The 21,550-nt window shown below is 38.5% G+C and overlaps 1 protein-coding gene across 5 annotated transcripts in view; it reads right to left on the bottom strand.

Annotated features, from left to right (window-relative positions):
• Window positions 1-410: 410 nt before the first annotated feature.
• Window positions 411-21,550, bottom strand: part of LOC119525577 (zinc finger protein 317) — a 40,292-nt gene continuing 19,152 nt past the window's right edge. Inside the window, exons 2-7 of one of the 5 annotated variants that reach the window (XM_037824338.1) lie at window positions 8,741-8,864; window positions 8,026-8,162; window positions 7,374-7,500; window positions 5,207-5,299; window positions 4,641-4,723; window positions 411-4,146 (exon numbers count right to left, since the gene is read on the bottom strand). In XM_037824338.1, the coding sequence (XP_037680266.1) occupies window positions 2,827-4,146; window positions 4,641-4,723; window positions 5,207-5,299; window positions 7,374-7,500; window positions 8,026-8,162; window positions 8,741-8,771 (1,791 nt within the window). In that variant the 5' untranslated portion in view covers window positions 8,772-8,864 and the 3' untranslated portion in view covers window positions 411-2,826. Of the gene's footprint in view, window positions 4,147-4,640; window positions 4,724-5,206; window positions 5,300-7,373; window positions 7,501-8,025; window positions 8,163-8,740; window positions 9,765-21,550 lie in introns of those variants that run through there. The other 4 variants (XM_037824339.1, XM_037824337.1, XM_037824341.1 and 1 more) reach the window with 4 other exon arrangements.

The following is a 21,550-nucleotide window of genomic DNA, read 5'->3' as shown; positions in this document are numbered from 1 at the left end:
CTATTTTGTTCCTCTGTACCCTTATCAACCCAGAAGCCAGTGACTCCTTTAAAGGTTGGATCATGTCACTCCTGTGTTCAAAACCCTCTAATGCCTTCCTACTACACCAAGATTAAAAGGCAAAGTCCTTCCAAGAATCTACAAGACAACTCAAAATCTGAACCCTGATAATAGCTCCCATATCATCTTCTACCACCATCATCCAAGCTTGCTCTACTTGTTACACTGGCCCCCTTGCTGTTGCACAACCATGGCAATTCTTTAAGACCTCTTAACTGTCAATGCTGTTCTTCCCCTAGACTCCCATATGCCCCCACTCCCATGCATCTCTGCTCAAAGGCCCTTGTAACCAAGCTTTCCTTATTCACCCAATAGCTCCTCTCAAATACATTATCACCACCACCACCACATGTAATTTTTCTCCATTGCAATTACCATTATCTCATATGCAACATGTATTCATTTAACAGGTACCCCATCCCCCAAAAGAATGTAAACACCATGACAAATCCTTTTTCACTGCTTGAGACCTGGGGCATAGAGAAGAGCCTGGCACAAAGGAGGTTTGGACTTGAACCAGACACCATTTATTAACAGATTGACCTTAGGTAAACAACCTAAACTTTCTTGCTTCAGATCCCTTGTATGTGAATGGAGATACCAATCTATGCTTCCAAGGGCTTTTGTGAGAGGTAATACTCTTTGATCAGAATGCTACAGGTCAAGAAAATAAAAAAATCTTTAAGTATATTAAAATGTGTGATACACAATTTAAAAGTTTGATCTATAGGACTGTTTAAAAACCTGTATACAGTAATGAAAACATAAGCAGTTTATACCCACAAATGGGGCTGTTATAACACTTACCAATGGCTGTTAAACACTCACCAATAACCCAGTATATGTGTTAGTTACATGCATCCAGCTGGCTGTAACAGAAACCCCTCAATAAATAATCAAATAGAAAAATAAAATATCCACAGCAGCTTAAACCAATATTTATTTTTTCTCATTTAACAAGAAGTCCAGGGTTTGAGCAGTCAAAGCCACTGGGGAGACCAGGGTAATTGTGACTTTTCTACAATGTCCACCTTAGACTGTGGCTTTCATCCTCAGTCATGAGATGGATCCTTTAACACAAGGTACTGGATCTCCTTTCAAGGTTGGAAGTAGGGAGGGGAGAGAAAAGAATAAAACATATAGAGAAAAATGCAAATAAGATGCACTCTTTCTCAAGAGCTTTTCCAGAAGCCTACACAGTGACTTCTGCTTAACTATCAATGGCCAGGGCTGTGTGACATGGATACTGTTAGCTGAAATAAAACCTAGAAGATGAGAAATTTAAAAAAATAGCAGATTTTACTAATCTGACAAAACAGATTCTCTAGATATGGAAGAAGCTGAGTGTGACTATTAGAGAAACAACTAGAAGTATAATTCATCCTTGGCCAGACGAGAGGCTCAAACTTACCAAAGAGTCCATTTGATGAAGATAATCATGTTCCAATGCATTTAAATCAGATACCAGAAACAAAAAGGTACTAAAAAATACCCATGTTACACTTCTAAATATCCCATTGGTCAAATAGGTTATTTAAAAGGGAATTAAACATATCAAGAATGAAGTTATAATTAAAATACTATACACAAACCTTTGTAATTAGGCTTAAGAGTTATCTAGAGGAACATAAAATTCATAAAGACTGAAAATTAACAAGCTAGTGTCTGTTTTCAGAATGAAAAAATGATACGACAATCCCACATTCACTGGAAAATCCCAAAGGATTTGTCTCCCATTATCAATTCTCATATGCACAGGAAGTGAGGGGGTGTGGCTAAAAGCATCTCCACACTGACTGCATCCAGAGGGATTATCTGCAGTGCAAGTTTCACATGTTCCTGAAAGAGGGATCACACAGATTATAATTAAAACATTTGAAGTTTTTCCTAGTGTGAATATTCAGATATTTCATAAAAATTACTTATTGTAGACCAGGGTTTCTCAAACTTAGCAATATTAGCATTTGGGGACAGATACTTATTTCTTGTTGGGAGCTCCTGTGCTTTATAGAATGTTTAGAAGCATTCCTGATGTCTCCCCACTTAAATGCCAATAGCACATATCCACCAGCTGCAATAACCAAAAATGTCTCCAGACATTATGAAATATTCCCTGGCCAGCAAAATCACCCCTAGCTGAGAGTCACTGCTTTTAATTAAGGGTTGGCAAAGTTTTTCTATAAAGGGCCAGACCGGAAGTATTTTAGCCTTTGTAAGCCACATATGTTCTCTGTTACACGTTCTTCTTCCAAAATGTAAAAACTATTTTTAACTTGTGGGCCATACTGACATCTCCTGTAAACTTTCCCACATTCCTTACTTCATAGGTTTTTCTCTTCAGAGTCATTTCTTTCATGAAGAATTCAATGTGAGACCAGAAAAGGGTTTCTCTGTCATTTTCTTTAGATATTCTCCTGTTTGCGCTTATATGCAAGAAGTGAAGTGGTAAAAAAGTCATTTCCACATTAAATACAAAACTATAGGATTTCTCTCCATAAGTTCTCACATTGCAAACATATACACATTTGTTAAGAACTGAACATGCACTAACAGCTTCTTCTTCCAAACAGATATGTTTTCTTCTCAGCACAAGTTCTGACAGGTATCCTAGGTGATGAAGAACTCAAATCTTCCCACTGTTATAAAAATTCGGATTCTCCCAAGTTACATGTACTCTTTTGTGCACATAAGGTGAGAACTCATGAGGACTTTCTTGCCTTCCTTATATCTATGAGTCTGAGCTTGTTTCTCTTAAAGAAGGCACATTCACTGGAGCCTTTTCCACATCGATGACACAAAGAGCTTCTCTCCCCGGTGACTTTTCACATGACTCCTAAGAGACGAATGATCACTAAAGGCTTTCCCACAGACAAGACATTCATAGGGTTTCTCCCCAGTGTGTATTCTCCTGTGCACATTAAGGTTAGAGCCTATGCTGAAGGCTTTCCCACAATGATCACACTCATATGGCTTCTCTCCTGTGTGAGTTCTCATATGTGTCTTAAGGGTTGACTGGTTTCTGAAGCCTTTTCCACACTGCCTACATTCAACATATTTCTTTACAAGATGAATGCTCATATGCCTCCTCCGTGATAAATAATCACTGAAGACTTTCCCACACACAGTGCATTCATAGCGTCTCTCTTGAGTATGTATTTTCCTGTGTGCAGTTAGATTTGAGCTTGCGCTGAAAGCTTTCCCACATAGGTCACACCCATATGGTTTCTCTCCAGTGTGAGAATTCATGTGTGTCTTAAGGATTGATTGGTTTCTGAAGGCTTTTCCACACAGTCTACATTCAACAGGTTTCTTTACAACATGAATCCTCATATGTTTCCTCCGTGATACGAGATCACCAAAGATTTTTCCACATTCTTTACATTCATATGTTTTCTCTATCAGGTGGTTTTTCTTGTGCAAATTGAAGTTAGACTTCCATCGGAAGGCTTTTCCACACTGTGTGCATTCATAGGGTTTCTCTCCAGTGTGATTCCTGACATGTTCTTTAAGATGTGAGGGATGCTGGAAAGCTTTTCCACAATCGTGACATTCATAGGGCCTCTCTCCAGTGTGTGTTCTCCTGTGTGCAGTAAGGTGACAGCTCCTGCCATAGGCCTTCCCACATTGATCACACTCATAAGGTCTCTCTCCAGTGTGAATTCTCATGTGTATCTTCAGGGAGGAGAGGGTTCGGAATGCATTTCCACACTGACTGCATTCAAAGGGTTTCTCTTTGGTGTGAGTCCTGACATGACTCCTAAGGGCTGAAGGATCATTGAAGGCTTTACCACAGGCATTGCATTCATAAGGTTTCTCCCCAGTGTGTATTCTCTTGTGACGTGTAAGGGAAGACCTTGTGGTAAAGGCCTTCTGACACTGGTGACATTCATACAGGTTTCTTCCACCATAAATGCTCATATGATGGGTGAAAGGTGAGCTGTCTTTAAAAGCTACCCCATAATCACGGCGGTGATAGGGCCTCTTCCCAGTGCACCTTCCCATTTGCTGAGTAAGACGAGTGCCTATGCTGAAGACTTCAAACAAGTGAGTATATTCAGTGGGTTTCTCTCTAAGATGAGTTCTTTCCTGTTAAAGAGATGAATGCTGACAAAAGCATTTCCACATTCATTATCCTAAGAATCCTCCCCCAAATAAATCGATGTGAACAGGAAGCACATCATTATGACTAAAAATGTCCTTATTTGCAATGCAAATGTACTGTTCCTGCCCCATCTGAGTTCTATCAAATAGAATAGGTGAATGCTATGCCTGAAGGCCCATCATATATTTCTTTTACAAGGCTTTTTACATGCAGAACTGATAACTGTCTAAAACTGAACTGAGGCCAGCACTTATGATTTAAAACATGGTCACTGAAACTCTACGTGAAGAAGTTTGGGTATAAATTTAGGGTTTTACCCAAGTTGACAATATTGAGTGTCTCCGAAACACTCCTTCTTCTTGAGGAATGTCTCTTTCCCCCTCAAATGACCTTCCTGGTTCTTAAATTCTTTTCTAATGTAAGTCAGCCCATCTTTTCCTAATGTGGAATATCTGGAATTACCCCAAGGGAATCTTACCATTTCCGCATGACTGGATGTTTCTTTCCCAAAAATATCATCCATAAGAATTGACCATTTGTTTTTTGATGAAGTCCCCCAATCTGAAAGACATTGGGAAAAAGTTAACTTGTTGGAAAAAGAAAATGGTGGGATGATGGTGGCAAAAATGGGTGGATGTCTTTGCAAATACTAACCCTAAACATGATGTGAAAGGGAAAAACTAATACGTGAGTAAAAATGACTAAAGAACTTGGCTGTGTGAGATATATTTAGCAATGATAGGGGTAGAAATTCAAGTCAGATTTGCTAAAAAATAATCCTTCAAAGATTGGCAGTAATACAAATAGAAAAAGAACATGATCAGGAATGCCAAGTATAAAAGAATGAGACACAGAGCTCACATAAAAATGTCAAATGTAAAGATTAAAGGGCACTGAGACCAAGGGACTTGGGAAAGAATGAATAAGCAGTGAAAAAGAAAAGGGCATTTTCAAACTTCGGGGTTGACATTTCCTATTGTACCTCTCCCAACCCCAATCACTTAGGCTGATACTGAGAAGCATACCTATTGGCCTGGTGCTTACCTGGACAAATATCTTGGTGAATTTCTGTCTCCTCTGTCCTCAGCTCTTCTTGTTCTAAGTGGGAGATGAGGCTGGGTTTGCCATGTTGATACCCTACTCATGAGGAAAGACAGATTGAGGGAGGACTGTGCAGAGGACAAAACCTTCCATTACACTGGGATCAACATTTTGGTCTTTAGTGTTCTGAAGACAGACAAATCTGATTTAAGAGCAGCAAAATGATGGTGCCAAATTTCTACAGAAAACAATAAAGGTCTTTCCTAAAAATAAAAAAAATGTGAAAAGCTTCTTTTCCCAGTGCCCCAGAAGTTTGCAGAAGTCCTCTGCAAAATGTTTTGAATTTACAGCCCCATGCATGGGGATGCACACTAGCCACTGCAAGGAATCCTGCAACCAATACTTTGTTCATTCGATAAAACAAGCATATCAGGATCTGGATCATCACAACAAGAGGTATGCTGGCCAATGGAAACTTACTATCTGCCACTCCACCCTCCATAACTAGAAAATACTAAGGGCAACAGTTATACCTGAAGCCTTTCCACTAAAGAAACCCTTACCTGTAAGGGCCTGCTGAAGGAGGCTTATCATCCCTATCAACCAGGAGATTTTGTCTACAGAAAGCTGTACCAGATGAAAAACAAACAAACCTCAGCTGGATTTGTGAAGCTAGTGCCACAAGAGAACTGGACTGTGGTTCCCACAAAGGATTTTATGCATTCAGATACTCAAGTATTAACTTTAACACAGAAATGTGTTTACTGATTTGACTGGAAGGCACTTTACTTAAAACAAAAAAAAGGAATCACTTACTACAATCAAGAAACAGATGGGGTAACCCCATTAGAAAATTATTCTCTAAAGTGGGGATTTGGTTCAATAAAGCTACTAATAATCACATAAATAAGTGACAGTAAGTTACCCCCAAAGTGTAAATACACGAGAGATCCCCTCATTATATTTAGAATATGGCAATTCCCTGTGCCTATTTTAATAGACCTAGGATTATGTGCAGATGGTTTCTCTTAATATATTTGATGCTAATATCAGTCTTCACAACTAGACTTGTGCCCCTTGGGTGCACCCATTATCGAAACTGTTTACTAATGGGCAAACAGGACTGGCTAAATACAATCCTGAAAGAAATAAGAGCAGGCATTGGTACAGTTAACTCTTGATACTGAGACTAATAAAGTTGATGCTTTGGGACAATTACAAAACCACATAATACAATACAAACTCCATGGGCTCATGATATCATACAAGATACTCCTGTGGGACCTCAACTAGAATGGAGACCAGGAAGAATCTGGAATTTCTCTGCTTGAAATAGTTTAATGCTGGGGGAAAAAAAAATCACCACACAGGTCTCAGAGGCACTCAGTCATGTCGAGTCCAGTAGCAATTAGCTATAAAGCAGATCCAAAATATTATCACTAGATCAGAATTACAGTCCTGTTCATGTTTAAGGAACAATTAGGTGTTTGGGCTATGACTATACTCAAAGAGATGATGGTATAGAAAAGAGAAACTTAACTAATTAGTAGATAAATGGAAACATGGCATTTACAGATAGACTGCAGAAGGCAGGTCTAATATCACTAGATTAATGTTGGGATGGAAGTTCTTTCCAGTCCCAGTGTAGATGGATAAACAAAAGTGGATGCCTGTTTTTCATGGAAATTTAGTTGACTGTTGTAACAATATAAGTATTGACTTGGACAAATACAAAATACAGCCTATAGGATGGGTTGGACCCAAGACTTTAAACAATTAGAGCCATGTACATTAAATACTGGAAGATTCATCTGTATTCTTGAACCAGTTCCTCATAATAATACTTTGATACTAGGTAATTGCAAACAACAAAAAACAAACAACAACAAAAAAAACAAAACCAATAAAAAAAAATCCACACGATTTTGCCCTCCAAAAGAAAGGGGATCCTATCTCAGAAACCCATGCCCAAGCTCACACACACACTTGAGAAGCTCCAAAGTCAATGCAATGGATGAGTCTCAAAAACCATGGGGAGACACCGTGGGGGCAGAGACCCCATCTGCCTGTTCACAATGATATTCTAAATCCCCACACAGTTCTTGGGACACAGAAACTACTTCCAAAAAAAATCAGGAATGAATAAAGGAATAAATGACACCACACTTACCCACTGATGCTAGGTTGCTATAGTTCTCCAGCATTACATCTTTGTATAGTTTTCTCTGAGAAGAATCCAGCAAAGGCCACTCCTTCTCAGTAAAGTCCACAGCAACATCCTGGAAAGTCACTGATTCCTAAAACATCGCACATACTCTGGGTCAGTAAGAAACCAGCTTTATCAATGTTCACAGAAAGATGGTTGAGACTGATGACTGTTATGAGACCCAACACACAAGACTTTTAGATGAGGTTCTTGAGATTCAGCATTTACTCTTCCCTGTGAAGTGATTTTGCTCCACTTCATCACTTCAAATTTACCTGACATGGGATCAGATCTCTCTCTTCATCTGTAGCCTGGCCTGAGAGCTTTGAGTATTATTCCTCCATGCAGGGGAGATATCCAGAATCAAGTACGGGCCTGAGCATTTTAAAAGCATGAGAGAAACAACCTGGCATGTAAGTCATTTCCCTAACTTCCATGATACCAGGACAGCCTCAAACCATTCTGTGGCTCTCTCTCCTGTACTCCGATCAGGCATCAACTAGTCTGGATGAAGATCTGATAGAACATCTCAACATGTAGTAGGGCCATTCTGGGGAAATACATCTGCCACTACCTGCCACTACCACTACCATCTGCCACTGAGATCTTGGTGTACCTGGGAACCAGCCCTGGTTGATGTATGAGGTTCCAAGCCATCGCAAGGAAACAGGTTCACACTCTGAAAACAGGAAAAGCCTTTTGAAGAAAGTGGAATTTCTGATTCCTGGAGACAGACAGCATCCTCAGACACAGCTAGAGAAGAGGAGAGGAGGATCCATGGCAGTCAAAGCTAGCTCAACATTGCCACACACACAAATCAGAAACAGGATTCAGGAAATTGCCCCACACTATGCGTGTCTATATGCACAAAGAGAAGTGTCTACAAACATGCAAATAGCACATACTAAGAAACCAGAGCAGTCCTGATCAACACAAGGACAAAATATAGGTCAGAAGGCCTAGACACTCATGGGGAAGAGACATGTATTCCCAATTTCTTGGAAAAGAAACTGAAGTTCTGAGAAGCAGAGCTGTTACTTCATTCAAGTTTATCAACGTAAGTTAGATAATGTAGAGTAACCCACAACCTACTGCTTTTTCTCACACACCATCCATAGCCTTTCTCTTTCCCAAATCCATAAATACCGTGAATCAGATGCAAGTCACCTGGGGAGGGTGGATCCTGAGGCTTTCTCCTACCTTTTTTCAATTCATCCATCCTCCCCTGGAGACCCTATTATAGTGCATCCCCTTTACCCCAGAGACTACACTGTAGGGCACAGGCCACTTAACCTTGATTTCTGAGGACATGCATTGACCAAAGAACTTACCAAAACTGGGAGACAGATTGAGACCTGCCATTCTGTGAGAATGACAGAAAATATGCCTGAACAAGAGGGTAGTGGGACAGCCAGGGAATTACTCTTCTTACTTTTGCAGTACTCTCAAAGGCATCTACAATAAATAAAAGAGTAATAGTAGTAGTCAAAGGTTTTCTGCTGTTCCTGCTCACTGTAAACAACTCATAGTTTTGTTTTTCAGCATTTTCTCTTTATAGTAGCCGAGCTGTTTGATCCTGGGCCTTTATCCTACCTAGATAAAAACTTCTGTCAGGGTACTTAAGATTAAGAATTTAGTTTTCACAAGTAATCTGCCACTAAGCACAACTCTGTTAAAACACCCTCACTCATTAAATACTTTGGCCTCAGACTTCAGTGCTTCCTTTCAATTTCAAGCCCTGCTATCATTTAAGAGGGCTCCAGAATTTATGAAGATGGTCTACCTACAACCATGAGTCCCAATTTCCAACTGTTGTACCCCACACTCAATACCATCCATACACAGCATTGGCCACAACCTACATATTGTCATCATTGGAATCTGCTTCACTTCCCAAACAAGATTCAGAAATTTGCTCTTTGAAAAAAACCTCCTACACAATCTTTTCCTCACAATAACCCTCCCACATTGGAGAGAATTCCACACCATCCTTGGAGAAATTAGTCCCAACAACAACCAACCAGTCACACTGGTAATTTTAGAAGACCGAAGTTATTAACCCCAAGAAGCACCTACACTAAGGAAAAGTATACTAAGCAATCCAATATCCCAAACAACTTGTCCAAATTTCATCAGTATTTCCAAATATCATTTTTACCTTTGTGCTTACTTTCAGCAAGTAATCTTGTATTTCACTTCAAAATAATCACACTTTAAAAACATCAACAACAAATACACTAGAGCTAATGAACAAATTCAGCAAATTAGTGGGTTACAAGATCAAACATGCAAAAATTATTAGTTTCTAAATTATCAGTGAACAATCTGAAGAAAACATAAAAATAGAATTCCATTTTCAATAGCAACTAAAAGAATCAAATACTTAGGAATAAAACTAACCAAAGATGTAAAGGACTTGTATGCAGAAACCTGTTAACACTGCTAAAAGAAATCAAAGACCTAAATAAATGGAAGGACATTCCATGTTCACAAATTGGAAGAGTAAATACTGTTGAGATGTCAATTCTAACCAAAGCAATTTACAGAATCAACAAAAACCCAATCAAAATTCCATCTGCCTTCTTTAACAAAATGGAAAATCAAATCATCAAATTTTTGTTGAAGGATAAAGGGCCTCAAATAGAAGGAGCCATCTTGAAAAGGAAGAAAGTTGGAGGACTCACAATTCACAATTTTAAATAGTGTGGTATTGGCACAATGACAGACATATACACAAATGGAATTCAGACTACAAAAATAAACCCTCACATGTATGACCAATTGATTTTCAACAAGGGCACCAAGTCCACTCAATCAGGAAAGTATGCACTCTTAAACTAATAGTGTTAGGAAAACTGGATATCCATATGCACAAGAATGAAGGCTACCCAAAACTCAGCATAGAAAAAATCAAGCCAAAGTGGATCAAAGACCAAAACTATAAACTCCTAGAAGGAAATACAGGGAAGCATCTTCAGCATCTTGTGTCAGACAATGGCTCCTTAGACTTTATACTCAATGCACCAGCAGGAAAAGAAAAAATAGATAAATGGGACCCCAACAAAATTAAAAATTGTGTGCATCTAAAGTTTTCATCTTTGAAGTAAAAGCAAGATCTACAGAATAGGAGAAAATATTTGGAAACCACATATCTGATAAGTTTAATATCCCAAATATATAAAGAAATCCTACAACTCAACAACTAAAACCAAACATGCCAATGAAAAGATGCTCAACATCATTAGCCTCTAGAGAAATGCAAATCAAACTATGGGATACCATTTCACACAAACTATTAAGACTACTATTAAAAATAAAGGAAAATGGCAATCATTGGAGAGGATATGAAGAAATAGGAACACACATTCACCGTTGGTTGGAATGTAAAATGGTGCAGCCACTGTGGAAGACAATTTTGCAGTTCCTCAGAAAGTTAAACACAGAATTACCATATGAACTGGAAATTTCCCTTCTAGCTATATACCTGAAGGGACTTGAATGGGTATTTGCACACTGAAATTCACAGCAGCATTATTCGCAATTGCCAAAAGATTGAAGCAACCTAGGCATCCATCAACTACTGAATGAATAAACAAATTGTGGTATATAAATATCATGGAGCGAGGCAGGGCAAGATAGCGGACTGATGAGCTGTATGTTTTAGTTACTCCTCCAGGAAAGTAGGTAGAAAGCCAGGAACTGCGTGGACTGGAAACCACAGAGCAATCTGACTTTGGGCATACTTCATACAACACTCATGAAAACGTGGAACTGCTGAGATCAGCGAAATCTGTGAGTTTTTGCGGCCAGGGGACCCGCACCCCTCCCTGCCAGGCTCAGTCCCGTGGGAGGAGGGGCTGTCAGCTCCGGGAAGGAGAAGGGACAACTGCAGTGGCAGCCCGTATCGGAAACTCATTCTACTGATCCAAACTCCAACCATAGATAGACTGAGACCAGACACCAGAGAATCTGAGAGCAGCCAGCCCAGCAGAGAGGAGACAGGCATAGAAAAAAAACAACACGAAAAACTCCAAAATAAAAGCAGAGGATTTTTGGAGTTCTGATGAACATAGAAAGGGGAAGGACAGAGCTCAGGCCCTGAGGCGCATATGCAAATCCCAAAGAAAAGCTGATCTCTCTGCCCTGTGGACCTTTCCTTAATGGCCCTGCTGCTTTGTCTCTTAGCATTTCAATAACCCATTAGATCTCTGAGGAGGGCCCTTTCTTTTTTTTAATCCTTTTTTCTTTTTCTAAAACAATTACTCTAAGCCCAATACAGAAAGCTTCAAAGACTTGCAATTTGGGCACGTCAAGTCAAGAGCAGAACTAAGAGAGCTCTGAGACAAAAGGCAATAATCCAGTGGCTGAGAAAATTCACTAAACACCACAACTTCCCAAGAAAAGGGGGGTGTCCACTCACAGCCATCATCCTGGTGGACAGGAAACACTCCTGCCCATCGCCAGCCCCATAGCCCAGAGCTGCCCCAGACAACCCAGTGTGAGGGAAGTGCTTCAAATAACAGGCACACACCACAAAACTGGGCGTGGACATTAGCCTTCCCTGCAACCTCAGCTGATTGTCCCAGAGTTGGGAAGGTGGAGCAGTGTGAATTAACAAAGCCACATTCAGCCATCATTTCAGCAGACTGGGAGCCTCCCTACACAGCCCTGCAGCCCAGAACTGCCCTGGGGGGACGGCACTCACCTGTGACATAGCACAGTCATCCCTCAACAGAGGACCCGGGGTGCACGGCCTGGAAGAGGGGCTCACTTGCAAGTCTCAGGAGCCATACGCCAATACCAAGGACTTGTGGGTCAGTGGCAGAGACAAACTGTGGCAGCACTGAACTGAAGAATTAGACTATTGCAGCAGCTTTAAAACTCTAGGATCACCAGGGAGACTTGATTGTTAGGGCCACCCCCCCCTCCCTGACTGCCCAGAAACACGCCCCATATACAGGGCAGGCAACACCAACTACACACGCAAGCTTGGTACACCAATTGGACCCCACAAGACTCACTCCCCCACTCACCAAAAAGGCTAAGCAGGGGAGAACTGGCTTGTGGAGAACAGGTGGCTCGTGGACGCCACCTGATGGTTAGTTAGAGAAAGTGTACTCCACAAAGCTGTAGATCTCATAAATTAGAGATAAGGTCTTCAATTGGTCTACAAATCCTAAAAGAACCCTATCAAGTTCAGCAAATGCCAAGAGGCCAAAAACAACAGAAAATTATAAAGCATATGAAAAAACCAGACGATATGGATAACCCAAGCCCAAGCACCCAAATCAAAAGATCAGAAGAGACACAGCACCTAGAGCAGCTACTCAAAGAACTAAAGATGAACAATGAGACCATAGTATGGGATACAAAGGATATCAAGAAGACCCTAGAAGAGCATAAAGAAGACATTGCAAGACTAAATAAAAAAATAGATGATCTTATAGAAATTAAAGAAACTGTTGACCAAATTAAAAAGATTCTGGACACTCATAGTACAAGACTAGAAGAAGTTGAACAACGAATCAGTGACCTGGAAGATGACAGAATGGAAAATGAAAGCATAAAAGAAAGAATGGGGAAAAAAATTGAAAAAATCGAAACAGACCTCAGGGATATGATAGATAATATAAAACGTCCTAATATAAGACTCATTGGTGTTCCAGAAGGGGAAGAAAAGGGTAAAGGTCTAGGAAGAGTATTCAAAGAAATTGTTGGGGAAAACTTCCCAAATCTTCTAAACAACATAAATACACAAATCATAAATGCTCAGCGAACTCCAAATAGAATAAATCCAAATAAACCCACCCCGAGACATATTCTGATCACACTGTCAAACACGGAAGAGAAGGAGCAAGTTCTGAAAGCAGCAAGGGAAAAGCAGCTCACCACATACAAAGGAAACAGCATAAGACTAAGTAGTGACTACTGAGCAGCCACCATGGAGGCAAGAAGGCAGTGGCACGATATATTTAAAATTCTGAGTGAGAAAAATTTCCAACCAAGAATACTTTATCCAGCAAAGCTCTCCTTCAAATTTGAGGGACAGCTTAAATTCTTCACAGACAAATGCTGAGAGAATTTTCTAACAACAGACCTGCCCTACTGGAGATACTCAAGGGAGCCCTACAGACAGAGAAACAAAGAAAGGACAGAGAGACTTGGAGAAAGGTTCAGTACTAAAGAGATTCGGTAGGGGTACAATGAAGGATATTAATAGAGAGAGGGGAAAAATATATATATGACAAACATAAACCAAAGGATAAGATGGCTGATTCAAGAAATGCCTTCACGGTTATAACGTTGAATGTAAATGGATTAAACTCCCCAATTAAAAGATATAGATTCGCAGAATGGATCAAAAAAAATGAACCATCAATATGTTGCATACAAGAGACTCATCTTAGACACAGGGACACAAACAAATTGAAAGTGAAACAATGTAAAAAACTATTTCATGCAAGCTACAGCCAAAAGAAAGCAGGTGTAGCAATATTAATCTCAGACAAAATAGACTTTAAATGCAGGGATGTTTTGAGAGACAAAGAAGGCCACTACATACTAATAAAAGGGGCAATTCAACAAGAAGAAATAACAGTCATAAATGTCTATGCACCCAATCAAGGTGCCACAAAATACATGAGAGAAACAATGGCAAAACTAAAGGAAGCAATGGATGATTCCACAATAACTGTAGGAGACTTCAACACATCACTCTCTCTTATAGATAGATCAACCAGACAGAAGACCAATAAGGAAATTGAAAACCTAAACAATCTGATAAATGAATTAGATTTAACAGACATATATAGAACATCACATCCCAAATCAACAGGATACACATACTTTTCTAGTGCTCACGGAACTTTCTCCAGAACAGATCATATGCTGGGACATAAAACAAGCCTCAATAAATTTAAAAAGATTGACATTATTCAAAGCACATTCTCTGACCACAATGGAATACAATTAGAAGACAATAACCATCAGAGACTTAGAAAATTCACAAATACCTGGAGGTTAAACAACACACTCCTAAACAATCAATGGGTTAAAGAAGAAATAGCAAGAGAAACTGCTAAATATACAGAGACTAATGAAAATGAGAACACAACATACCAAAACCTATGGGATGCAGCAAAAGCAGTACTGAGGGGGAAATTTATAGCACTAAATGCAAAAATAAACAGGAAGAAAGAGCCAAAATCAAAGAACTAAAGGATCAACTGAAGAAGCTAGAAAATGAACAGCAAACCAATCCTAAACCAAGTAGAAGAAAAGAAATAACAAGGATTAAAGCAGAAATAAATGACATAGAGAACAAAAAAACAATAGAGAGGATAAATATCACCAAAAGTTGGTTCTTTGAGAAGATCAACAAGATTGACAAGCCCCTAGCTAGACTCACAAAATCAAAAAGAGAGAAGACCCATATAAACAAAATAATGAATGAAAAAGGTGACATAACTGCAGATCCTGAAGAAATTAAAAAAATTATAAGAGGATACTATAAACAACTGTATGGCAACAAACTGGATAATGTAGAGGAAATGGACAATTTCCTGGAAACATATGAACAACCTAGACTGACCAGAGAAGAAACAGAAGACCTCAATCAACCCATCACAAGCAAAGAGATCCTATCAGTCATCAAAAATCTTCCCACAAATAAACGCCCAGGGCCAGACTGCTTCACAGGGGAATTCTACCAAACTTTCCAGAAAGAACTGACACCAATCTTACTCAAACTCTTTCAAAACATTGAAGAAAATGGAACACTACCTAACTCATTTTATGAAGCTAACATCAATCTAATACCAAAACCAGGCAAAGATGCTACAAGAAAAGAAAACTACAGGCCAGTCTCCCTAATGAATACAGATGCAAAAATTCTCAATACTTGCAAACTGAATCAAAAGATACATTAAAAAACTCGCATACCATGAACAAGTGGGATTCATTCCAGGCATGCAAGGATAGTTCAACATAAGAAAATCAATCAAGGTATTACAACACTAACAAATCAAAAGGGAAAAATCAAATAATCATCTCAATAGATGCTAAAAAAGCATTCGACAAAATCCAACATCCTTTCTTGATCAAAACACTTCAAAATGTAAGAATTGAAGGAAACTCCCTCCATATTATAAAGAGCATATATAAAAAAACCCACAGCCAGCATAGTACTCAATGACAAAAGACTGAAAGCCTTTCCCCTAACATCAGAAACAAGACAAGGATGACCGCTGTCACTACTGTTATTCGACATTGTCCTAGAGGTACTAGACAGGGCAATCAGGCAAGACAAAGAAAAAAAGGCATCCAAATTGGAAAGAAAGAAATTATTTGCAGATGATATGATCTTATATCTGGAAAACCATGAGAAATCGACAATACAGCTACTAGAACAAATAAATAAATTTAGCAAAGTAGCGGGATACAAGATTAATGCACATAAGTCATAATGTTCCTATACACTAGAAATGACCTAACTGAAGAAACGCTCAAGAAAAAGATACCATTTTCAATAGCAAATAAAAAAATCAAGTACCTTGGAATAAACTTAACCAAAGATGTAAAAGACCTATACAAAGAAAACTACATAACTCAACTAAAAGAAATAGAAAGGGACCTTAAAAGATGGAAAAACATTCCATGTTCATGGATAGGAAGGCTAAATGTCATTAAGATCTCAATTCTACCCAAACTCATCTACAAATTCAATGCAATCCCTATCAAAATCCCAACAACCTACTTTGCAGACTTCGAAAAGCTAGTTATCAAATTTATCTGGAGAGTGAAGATGCCGCAAATTGCAGAAAACATTCTAAAAAAGAAAAAGCGGGAGGACTTATACTCCCTGGCTTTGAAACTTATTATAAAGCCACAGTAGTCAAAACGGCATAGTAGTGGCACAAAGATAGGCATATTGACCAATGGAACTGAATTCAGAATTCGGAGATAAACCCCCAGATCTATGGCCAAATGATCTTTGATAAGGCCCCCAAAACTACTGAACTGGGACATAACAGTCTTTTCAACAAATGGAGCTGGGAGAATCAGATATCCAAATCCAAAAAAAAGAGGATCCCTACCTCACACCCTACACAAAGATTAACTCAAAATGGATTAAAGACCTCAACATAAGAGATAGTACCATAAAACTGCTAGAAGATAATGTAGGGAAACATTTTCAGGACCTTCTTTTATGTGATCACTTCCTAGACCTCACACCCAAAGCACAAACAAAAGAAAAAATAGATAAATGGGAACTCCTCAAACTTAAAACCTTCTGTACCTCAAAGGAGTTTGTCAAAAAAGTCAGGAGGCAGCCAACTCAATGAGAAAAAGTATTTGGAAACCATGTATCTGACAAAAGACTGACATCTTCCATAAATAAAGAAATCCTACAACTCAACAACAATAGCATAGACAGCCCAATTATCAAATGGGGAAAAGATATGAAAAGACAGTTCTCTGAAGAGGAAATCCAAATGGCCAAAAAACACATGAAAAATGTTCAGCTTCACTAGCTATTAGGGAGATGCAAATTAAGACCACAATGAGATACCATCTCACACCAATGCTAGAGAGGATGTGGAGAAATTGGATCTCTTATTCATTGTTGGCACTGTATAATGGTTCTGCCAGTCTGGAAGACAGTCTGACAGTTTCTTAAAAAACTAGATACAGAGTTACCCTTCAATCCAGCAATTGTACTTCTTGGTATATACCCGGAAGATCTCAAAGCGGTGACACGAACAGTTATCTGCTTGCCAATGCTCAGAGCATCAACATTCACAACTGCCAAGAGAGGGAAACAATCCAAATGTCCTTCAACAGATGAGTGGATAAATAAAATGTGGTATATACACATGATGGAATACTACGCAGCAATAAGAAGGAACGAGGTCATGAAACATATGACAACATGGATGAACCCTGAAGACATAATGCTGAGTGAAATAAGCCAGCCTCAAAAAGATAAATACTATATATTACCACTAATGTGAAAACTGAAAAATGTAAAATAAATGGTTTATAATGTAGAATGTAGGGGACCTAGTGACAGATAGCAATTAGTGAAGGGTGAATGATAATTTAATAAGAGACAGGTTATCATGGGTAAATTTAATGTTCTGGGAACGCTCAGGAACGACTATGGGTTGTTAATTTCTAGTGAGTATGGTAGGAACAAGTTCACAGAAATGTATTTATCTTAGGTTATCTGTTTTTCTTATGCCTTTCCTGGGTTACAGTCGGTATATTTTCTTGGGGTAGAAAAGGAATATGGTGGAAGTAATGTAGTTATTCTAGGATATTTGTTTTTTCTTCTTCCTTTGTTTTGGTTTTGTTTGAAATGTTTTTTTATTGTCTGCTTTTTAATTTTTTGATAAATTAAAAATAAATGAAAAAATAAATACGTACAGCCACCCGCCCCCTCCAAGGAGCTGGGGGGAAATGCAGAGGTCTTGGGCTTTGTTCTAGTTTGCTAACGCTGCCGGAATGCAAAACACTGGAAATGGATTGGCTTTTATAAAAGGGTGTTTATTTGGTTACACAGTTACAGTCTTAAGGCCATAAAGTGTCCAAGGTAATGCACCAACAATCGGGTACCTTCACTGGAGGATGGCCATTGGTGGTGTCTGAAAAACCTCTGTTAGCTGGGAAGGTATGTGGCTGGCGTCTCCTCCAGAGTTCTGGGTTTGAAATGGCTTTCTCCCAGGATGTTCCTCTCTAGGTTTCAGCTTCTCTCCATAATGTCACTCTCAGCTCCTCTTGGGGCTTTTGGACTCCTCCGGAGCAAAAGTCTGCTTTCAACAGCTGTCTTCAAACTGTCTCATCTGCAGCTACTCTCTCAGCTTCTTTGCATTCTTCAAAGTATCCCTCTTGGCTGTACCAAGCTCTGGGCCTGTGTGGCTCTTTTTAAAGTACTCCAGTGAATCAATCAAGACCCACCCTGAATGGGCGGGGCCACACCTCCATGGAAACTATCCAGAGTTATCATCTATAGTCGGGTGGGTCACATTAGCATGGAAACACTGGGGGACATAATACATTAAAACCAGCACAGGCTTCCTCACCTGGATTGCTGCCGATGTTCTCACAAGCATTGAGAACTGGCGGATTGATGTGCCGAGCTCTCTACTATGGGACTTGCCCTTATGAAGCTTGTTACTGCAAAGGAGAGGCTAAACATGCTTAGAATTGTGCCTAAGAGTCTCCCCCTGAGTACCTTTTGCTGAGATGTAGCCCTCTCTCTCTAACTAAACCACCCCGGCAGGTGATCTCACTGCCCTCCCCCCTATGTGGGACCTAACTCCCAGGAGTGTAAATCTCCCTGGCAATGCACGATATGAATCCCAGGGATGAATCTGGACTTGGCATTGTGGGATTGTGAACATCTTCTTGACCAAAAGGGGGATGCTAAACGAAACAAAGCTTCAGTGGCTGAGAGAATTCAAATGGAGTCGAGAGGTCACTCTGGTGGACATTCTTATGCACTACATAGATAACACTTTTTAGGTTTTAATGTATTGGAATAGCTAGAAGTAAATACTTGAAACTACGAAACTTCAACCCAGTAGCCTTGATTCTTGACGACAATTGTATAACAATGTAGCATACAAGGAGTGACAGAGTGATTTTGAAAACCTGTGGATCGCTCTCCCTTTATTCAGTATCTGGATGGATGAGTAGAAAACTGGGAGGCAAAAAACTAAAGGAAAAAGAGGGCGGGGGAGGGCCATTTTGGGTGTTTTTTTTTTTCACTATTCTTTTATTCTTATTATCACTTTTTCTGTGTGCAAGGAAAATGTTAAAAAAATAGATCAGGGTGATCAGTGAACAACTACCAATGGTAATGTGATCAACTGACTGTGTATTTTGGATGACTATATGGTGTATGAATAAACCTTAATTTAAAAAAAAAGATTATCATCACTAAATATTATTGAGGATGTGGAATAACCACAACTCTCATATACTGATTTTGGGATTGTGAAATCCTTCAACCACCGTGGAAAACAATTTGGCAGGTTTCTTTTTTAACTACAGTTACCATTTGACCTCGCAACTCCACACCTAGATAGGTTCCCAAGAGAAATAAAATACACACACACACAAATTCATAGGCAAATGTTCATAGCAATCTTATTCATAATAGCCAAGAAGTATAAACAAACTATCCATAATAGAATAGATAAATAAATTGTGTTATGTTTATATAAAGTAACTACTGAGACACATGACTTCATGGAAAAATCTCCATGTTGACCAAAAGAAGCCAGATGCAAAAAAAAAAAAAAAAAAAAAAATGATGTATAAACTCAAAGAAGAAGAAAAAGGTGGACAATCTAATATAAAAAAAATGGGAAATGGATATGGATAGGCACATCACAAAAAACTAAAACCCTGTTAGCCAAAAACATAGGAAAAAGTGCTCAACTTTACCAGTCATTGGGAAATGTAAAATGAAACCACAATGTCATACCACTATATACTCACCAGAAAAGGTAAAATGAAAATGATACCAGTTCCTTGAGGATGCTGAGTTACAGCATAACTCTCATATACCATTGATTGTAGCTGAGCCAGGCCAACCACTTTAGCAAACTGGTAACATCTAATACATATTTATGAAATCTTGGCCTATGGCCTAGCAATTTCACTTCTAGATCTATACACAACAGAGATGTTCATACACATAAACTAAAAGACATAAAATAGAATTATGACAGCACTACTTATAACTCAAATGTCCATTTAAGAGTAGAATGGATAAATCAGTTGTTACCTATCCACACAAGAGAATACTATACCACAATGAGAATTAACGTTCTACTACACACAATATTGTCGAATATCACAAACACATGTTAAATGAAAGAAGCCAGACACAAAAGAGCATAATGTAAAAATTCACTCATATAAAGTGCAAAAACCGGCAAACCTAATCTATGTTGATAAATCAGGTTAGTGGCTTCCATAGACAGGATGAAGTGGGGAGTAATGACTGAAAGAGAACTCAAGGGTGATTTTGATGGAGGGTTGGTTGTGTTCAGTTTATAAAAATTCATTAAGTCATACACATTATATACTTACTTTCCTGTATGTATATTATCTTTCAAAACATTTTTGAAAGACATTTAATCACCATTCCAAACTTTTCTATGGTAACCTATTCTTGTATGAATTTTGATCATTTATATTTAATCAGGAAATCTTCTATTTCTTTTAGTTTGAAATTTGTTGCCCATACATTTGTGTATAGTACTGTCCAAAAATTCTCGTAATCTTCTCATTCCTAATTTCATGTTTGCAACTAACAAAAAATCTGAATCCAAGTCCTGAGTTCTTATATTTTACTCTTTAAAAAGACTTTCATTTATCATTTCAACTATTATTTTTGGTTTTAACTTTTTTCTTTGTCATTAATCATACGTTTTCATTTTATTAATTCATTTTTCTAACTAAGTACTGCAGGGGCACAATGTTAAATACATATTTTTTTTCATGACACATCATTCATCAATATGAAGATCTTTTATATTTATCTTATATATATCAACATAAGGAGCTGCATGCAATTACTATCCAACTCCAAACTCTGAGCATATCTGGTAACTTCATCTATCTCTGCAGCTTTAATATACAGGAATAAATGTTAACAAGCAAAGTCTAAGATCTATCTAAAGATATCTTACCAAAATAGATAAACAGATACATTATATTCTTAGTTGGGAAAGGAAGACAACACTTAAAAATTTAAGTCCCCCCAGGACTAACTTAGGTATATTCAATAACTGGATATATTAATTTTCAAGTCATGATTCACCTGTGTGCCTCTCCCCTCCATTTTCCTTTTATCACTCCTCAAAGGTAATCACTTTTAAAACTTTTAATTCCCTTGCTTTTTAAATTTTCTATCATGTACCTATGCCTTGACAATACAGTATTTAGTACTATTTGTGTTTGAAATTTATGAAGAATATATATTTGTAATTCTTGGCTTTGTCCAGGTTTTGATATGATACGTTCCCCTCTGATAATGAGATATGTTCGTTTTAGTTTTGCTATCGTCTTAACATGAATTATTTAGCAGTGCTTAATAAATTTTAAAACGTAAAGATTTTGCATCT

This window comes from Choloepus didactylus, assembly GCF_015220235.1.
Source record: "Choloepus didactylus isolate mChoDid1 chromosome 25 unlocalized genomic scaffold, mChoDid1.pri SUPER_25_unloc2, whole genome shotgun sequence".
NCBI lineage: Eukaryota > Metazoa > Chordata > Mammalia > Pilosa > Megalonychidae > Choloepus > Choloepus didactylus.
The sequence above is the reverse complement of the archived record's forward strand: the minus strand, read 5'-3'. Positions and strand labels throughout refer to the sequence as shown.